The sequence below is a fragment of the Belonocnema kinseyi genome, chromosome 3, assembly GCF_010883055.1.
Source record: "Belonocnema kinseyi isolate 2016_QV_RU_SX_M_011 chromosome 3, B_treatae_v1, whole genome shotgun sequence".
NCBI classification, from domain to species: Eukaryota; Metazoa; Arthropoda; class Insecta; order Hymenoptera; family Cynipidae; genus Belonocnema; species Belonocnema kinseyi.
The window spans coordinates 69,736,373-69,742,889 of record NC_046659.1 but is presented as its reverse complement, the minus strand read 5'-3'; the positions used below and the strand labels follow the sequence as shown (position 1 = coordinate 69,742,889).

The 6,517-nt window shown below is 29.6% G+C and overlaps 1 protein-coding gene across 2 annotated transcripts in view; it reads right to left on the bottom strand.

The window, feature by feature from the left end:
- Positions 1-2,259: 2,259 nt before the first annotated feature.
- LOC117168992 (fatty acyl-CoA reductase wat-like) overlaps positions 2,260-6,517 on the bottom strand; it is a 20,193-nt gene continuing 15,935 nt past the window's right edge. The window contains exons 3-7 of one of the 2 annotated variants that reach the window (XM_033355023.1): positions 5,492-5,665; positions 4,806-4,998; positions 4,022-4,267; positions 3,374-3,631; positions 2,260-3,292 (exon numbers count right to left, since the gene is read on the bottom strand). In XM_033355023.1, the coding sequence (XP_033210914.1) occupies positions 3,151-3,292; positions 3,374-3,631; positions 4,022-4,267; positions 4,806-4,998; positions 5,492-5,665 (1,013 nt within the window). In that variant the 3' untranslated portion in view covers positions 2,260-3,150. The remainder of the gene's footprint in view (positions 3,293-3,373; positions 3,632-4,021; positions 4,268-4,805; positions 4,999-5,491; positions 5,666-6,517) is intronic. The other variant, XM_033355024.1, reaches the window with a different exon arrangement.

Sequence of the window (6,517 nt, the reverse complement as noted above, 5' to 3'; positions counted from 1 at the left end):
TAGGGAAGTATTCAATATTTTTAAATAATTAACAATATCAAATTTTCATTGAAATTCAGATCCATAAAGCAATTAAAAACATAAAAAGCTGTTTTCAATGTAAAAAATTAAATTTTTTCATTTTTGGCTTTTCAAAAAGTTAAGATTTGAACGTATTGAACAGATATTACGTAGACATTTTTCAAGATAGTCGACTTCTGTTTTAAAATACAATATTATTTTTGACTACCTTTAACAAAAAATAATTTTTTTTATCAATTATAAGTGCTTCGGTATCGAAAGGGTTAAGAATTAATATGGTAAGTGAAAATCCAAATTTAAAAAAAAATTTTAAATGCAGAAGAAAGTGAAATAAACGATGACAAAAAAATTTTGGATAGCGCAAACTTTCGAGATGAAGAAGATATAGATGATGAAGAAATGCTGGATGATTACAATAGGGACTCCGTATCCGGCATCGATGAAATGACGGAAGAGGAGTCTGTGACAGATTGTGAACAAGATGATGGAGACTATGATGCTACGAATGACGATAATAATGATAATGATATTCAAGAAATAACATTGAAAAAAGAAATTGTTCATGGTGTTTGAAAAAAAATTATTATAAATATTTTTACTAATCTTCTGATTTTTGTGTATTTTATTCTTAAAAATTAAAATAGTATTAAAAGTAATAGTTATTGGTTGCAAATATAATCTTCATTTTTTAATTTAAATGTACTAATATTAGATTAATAAAATTTTTGTTGTTATTAAAAGTGTAGTTTGAGAAAGCTTAGTGTCAATTCATTGGCAGCGGTTTTTTTACATTGAAAACGTTCTTTTATTTTCTTATTTGCTTCACGAATCTAAATGTTAATGGAAATTTAATATTGCTTATTATTTAGAAATATTGAACACTTTCCTAAGTAGATTTAAAAATCACGAGGCAGCGAGAAAACACTTGATTTTAGAAAGGTAAGTGCCAATAGTTGGCAGAGTTTTTTTCTTCAAAAGTTTCAAAATTTTTGGATGTTAAGCTGAAGGAACATGCATGCCATTTTTTCTTTCAACTGAAAATAATACATATTTCCTACCAGAATCCAAAGTGGCATGCAAGAAGAAATCATGGAAAATCTTTTTTTTTTCATTTACAAAATTTTTGTTTTTTTAGGATTTTCCATTTTTTTTTAGTTTTGGCCGAAGCTACATGCATGCCATTTTTTTCATTAACTTAAAATACTATTTCAAAATATAATTTCATTTCAATAAAGTCACAGAAAATTGTAGAAAAATGTTGCAACTTTCTTCGCGCATGCCTCTATTTTGCAACATCTTAATTTGCATGCCAATCTTCTCAAATATCAATAAATTATATAAATAATGTATCGTAAAAATGGCATGTAATTTGAAATCACGGAAAATCCGTTGAAAATGTTTATAGAATTTTCCACAAATTTTCCTGATTTAAACCAACGAGGGGTGTATGCCAATTTTCCTAAACTATTTTTTCGACGAAAAATTTTATTTTTTACATTGGGATGCAATTTCAAAACACGGAAATTCCCTTTTCATTTTTTCATTTTTACGTGACCCTTTGAGCCCTTTGGGCTACTGTATACCGCATGCCTTTCATTATTACACCTTCAAGTTGTTTGAAATACCTTATATTATCAAGGCAGGCAATATAACATTACGGAAAAACGCTAAATTTTTTCACAAATTGCAATTGCGATTCGGTATGAAATCGGGCACCAAAAACTACGATCAGCTGCCGGTCGTCGTTCTCACTTTCGGGGAAAAAAAGTACTCAATAGCGGGAGTTCGCAGTACTGAATTTTGCAGTACCGCGATTCGAGTGCATTCACAGGTTATTTCCTACTATGTTTATAAATGAAAAAAGTAGAGTTGTAAGGAATCTTTTTTCTGAAAAAATAAGCCATAATTAATTTTTTTTTAAATTCAACTCAAAGCAATTTAAATTCTGCAAATTCACTATAGTATCGAATAGTCTTTTTTATTTTATTCTATCTAAATCCTCAAATACTTCCATTTTGGAATTCCACTTTTTTTCGTATTGGAAAAGGTCTATTCAACTTAGACTACTACGTATTTCCCCAAATTTTTAATTCTGTATTCTTAGATAATCAAATGAATAAAACATTAGAAATACAAAGATAGTATTAGAAATGATGAGAGATAATTTAATATTAAATTTTAAATTAAAATAAATTTTATTCAAAAGTATACACTCGTTGGTAATCTATTTATATATTTAAGAAAACGATAGAATATCTTATTTATTTTATTGATGCTAGTTATAAATGCTTGGCCTAAAATTTAAAAAGTGTCCACTTGCATAATAGCCGTTACTTCGACTAGACATTATACAATATTGCTAATAGAGAAAGATAGATTTCTACACTGATGCGACAAAGATGGACATGGAACCCGCAGGCACACTCGATAGATGTTTGGCTACATCATTTCGTAACTTGAAAGTTTAAAGAAGAGGCATTTCTGGTCACAAGATATCGTACATTAATAACTTATAAGCTAAATATAAAAAATTTTATAATCCTCAAATACAGGGCCAAAGTTCTAACTACAATTACTTAATTAATTTTCATTAAAATAAAATTAATAGCTCAGAAAAATTAAATCATAGACAATTTTGTTTCTCTTGGCTCTTTTTATTAAGCAAAATGATTTCGAGTAAATCGAAATTTAAAATTTTACAATTTTAATAATTTACTATCTGAAAGTTTCACCATTACGAAGAGTCCAGGCTTTATTTTTTATATCTTGGGAGAATTCAAATGTTTTGAGCATTACACAGAAGCTTGCGTATTCACATTTTTATAGTCGTCGATTCGAAAATGAAAATTAAACTGCATCATAAATTAATTTAAGAAAACGTTTTTCGAATATTGTAAATATACATTAAAATATTCATACATCATAACATAAATATAAAGTTATTACTTAAAATTAATTAATATATAGCAAAAGGAGAATTCTATACTCATTGCGTGTTGTTATTCATATTTACAAATGAATATTCAATATATTTGTATTTGAAACTATGAAATTAAATATAACAGGTTCTTTGCAAATTGATATCACATATGTATAAGAGTGAGAACATAATATATATTACTATATTTTTTATCTTTCAATGAACTTCTCGCTGATAAACGTAAATTCGTTTTTCCATCCAAGAGACAAAATAAAGGAGATTATAATATAGGAAGCGCAGACGCCAAACAGCAGAAATATGTATTTTATAATTCTATGGGTTAGCACGATTCTGTAATAAATTTATATGTTTAGAAACACCAGTGATTATATTTTTATTGTTATTTTTAATTATTTTATTTTTAGCACTTACTTAGACATGCGTTTTTTAGCTGCAGGAATTGTGTCAGGAGTATCCTTAAAAATGTAAAGTCTCAAACCATCGATGTAATGTTTCATGTAGTCCTCCCAATTAAAATTGTCCATTGAAAATGGAAAAACTTTTTTATCGTCAACGGATATCCTTTTCCAGAGCGATTTGGTTCTATCAAGTTTGGAATTCCACTCGTTCAATCCAAAATAGGATGTGGCTGCTGAGAATTTGTGGATCTTCTTGTAAATTTCGATTGCTCTGAGAAGTAATAGTTTTGACATTAGTATTATTAATTATTATAATTAAGTGCTGTCTGGTCCAAACCAAAAGTCAGTGAGAGATTTTTTATAATTAAAAAAAAATTTTAATTAGTTTTTTCTCAATGTTGTAATAATCCAGGATTTCAAATTAAATACTTTACATTATTAAATAATAATTAAAAAAGCTCCTACAATTTTTGTTGCCTTTTTTGTAGGATAGAATATTTGAATAATTTAAAATGGAAAAAATACAATTTTGATTATCATTTGTTGTTTGGTCTAAATAAAAACTTAGAGGGACTGTTCATAGGTAATTTGTTCAATCGAAATTAAAGTTATCTCAATGTTTATGAATATAAAATATTTCATATATAAATTAGTTTCTTACTTGGTTTTTCTCCCAGTGATGAAAGATGCAACGTCAATTAATGAGGCCGGTAAAACGTGCAAAAATAAGCATAAAATATAATACAAGTAATAATTTTTTACAACTGTTATACTGTAGCACCATACACTCTTCACACTTGGTATTTGCTTTCCATATTTTAATGCTAAGTTCCAATATTGTTCAAAAGAAATGGTACTATTCCAAGACGAGCAATAATTGTAAATAAGTGGATCGTCATTTTCATTTCTGCAAAGAGCATTATTAATTCATTAAATCACTATAGGATTCATTAACTTAAATATTTATATTGTAATTTAACTACAAAGAGCATCATAAATTAGTAATGCGTCATTTAAATAAATAAAGGGTTTCCATACACAACCAGGTGAATCCTATCATTCGTAAACCACCTTTTATTGTTTACCAGACAAAAATGGCTAAAAATGATATCACTGTATTATTCTTTAATATTATTAATCTTTCTTACATTCTTATCATTCTTTTGTTTCTAAAATGTTTATTGGCATGTCTTTCATTATAAGACAACAAATTGTTCGTATATTTACCACAATTTTGTTCTCCACCCCTATTATATTTATAAAGTCGTTTATCCAACAGTGTCTTGTCTGAATTTGTTAGAATTTTAAAACCTAATTTAAAAGATTAAAAAAATTTTTAATTCTCTAAGCCAATTTTTACACGTGGCTGTGTATGGAGGCCCTTCGGGAGAAACCCTTGCATTTGAATGTTAAAAAAATTTGGCTGGAAAAATGTTCATTTATACTTTTTATTTGCAACGTCCCAGCCAGATGCAATAAGTGCATTCACGGTAAAATCTGCCGGAACCAATTCTGCCCTAATGGAATTATCGGCTTGTACGACTCTTAATAAACCAGCACCGCCAGCTACAACTGCACCAGTGGGTCCAAAAATATTATCGATCCATCCAGGCACAGGTTCCTGATACGTCGATAGCACTGAAATTTATAAAATACATCGAATTATTTATTTAAATAATCTAAAAGCTTTTTCCAATACCCCATCCTTCTATTTTCAAAATAACATGTAAATTTTTAATTAACTGTCATTCATTTATCGTGAACTTAGGAAACAAAATGTTTTCAGCGATTAATATTTTAATTATTTTTGTTGCTACGAATAATGAAAAAATATTGTTTTAGACAAAGGGCTTTGATTTTTAGGTAGAATAAACAGATGAAATATTCGATATAACGGAATAAACGTAATATTCACATTAAGCTTGAATTACAAAAATAAAGCTCGCCGGTTCTTTTAAAACCTAAATCAAACCGTAAATCCGATCTTAGATTACACCCGAAGTACGGTCTAACTTGGGGTCAAATTTAAAAAAGGCAAGTTTGCATGCTTTTTTTAAATTCAAGTATTTTAAAATGAAAAGTGAATTTTATTAACAAACAAATTATTATAAATCAAGGAAGTTTTAAATACCTATGGCAGGTCTGAAAATTCCTGTTGGGAGATCCTTTGAGTACTGTCGCACTACTTGTTCAGCGATTGCTTTCGTGTAGGTATAAGTATTAGGAAAATCTTCCATTAAAAAATCGGTAATGGAACTCAGTTTCTCTTCATTGATGCATTGCACTAAGTTTAAGATGTTATCTCCTGTCGAAGGAATTCTAAGCTCGTGAAACTTTTAATGCGTTCATTGTTACCTTCGATATTTTGGCAAACAAAACATAAAACCTTACAATTCAGGTGTTTCGTTTAGGGGCCATCCATATACTACGTGGACACTTGGGGGGGGGGGGGGGGGATGGAAAATTCCACGCTTGTTCACGATGGGGACAGGGGGGGGGGTCGGGCTAGAATCCACGTGGACACACATTTCCCTAAATCTGTGGAAAATATACTGAAATGAGACAAGGTATACTCTAGGACCTCTAGGTATACTCGAAATTTTATATTGTGCTCGCGCAAAATATAATTCTTATTTTTATTTTTATTATAATTTTTTTCACGACTTTTTTTTTGAAATTCAAATCATGTTTAAGCTCACGTTCCTAAGCTAATCCGAATTTTTTCAGCCAATTCATCGCTCCTTTTGGACTTCTTGTAGTTCGGTAGCTCGCAAAAATTCTATGGATACAATTTTAGTACTCACTAAAATTTTAGATTCTTTTGTTTTCATAGTCAACAGTTCGAAATTCGTTGACTGACTAATAGCTGTTGGTGCATTTTGCAAAACTTTATCGTTAAACTGGTCAAAAATTCAAGAGAAAAAACGTCATTTTAGTACTCTTGAAACCCACGGCGGATTATTACACAATTAAGCCATTTCCCTTTCGGGGTAGGCGTGACTCATTCGGCAAGGGAAAGGAGTAGTGTGTGGATGGGATAGAGATTTTTCAGATGGATCCAGAATTCTCGTGCTATTTAAGTAAATAACACATTCGTTCCGCAACACTGCTCCGACCCAGGTTGCTGATCAATCTCTCTAGCAATCACCCCAAGCGA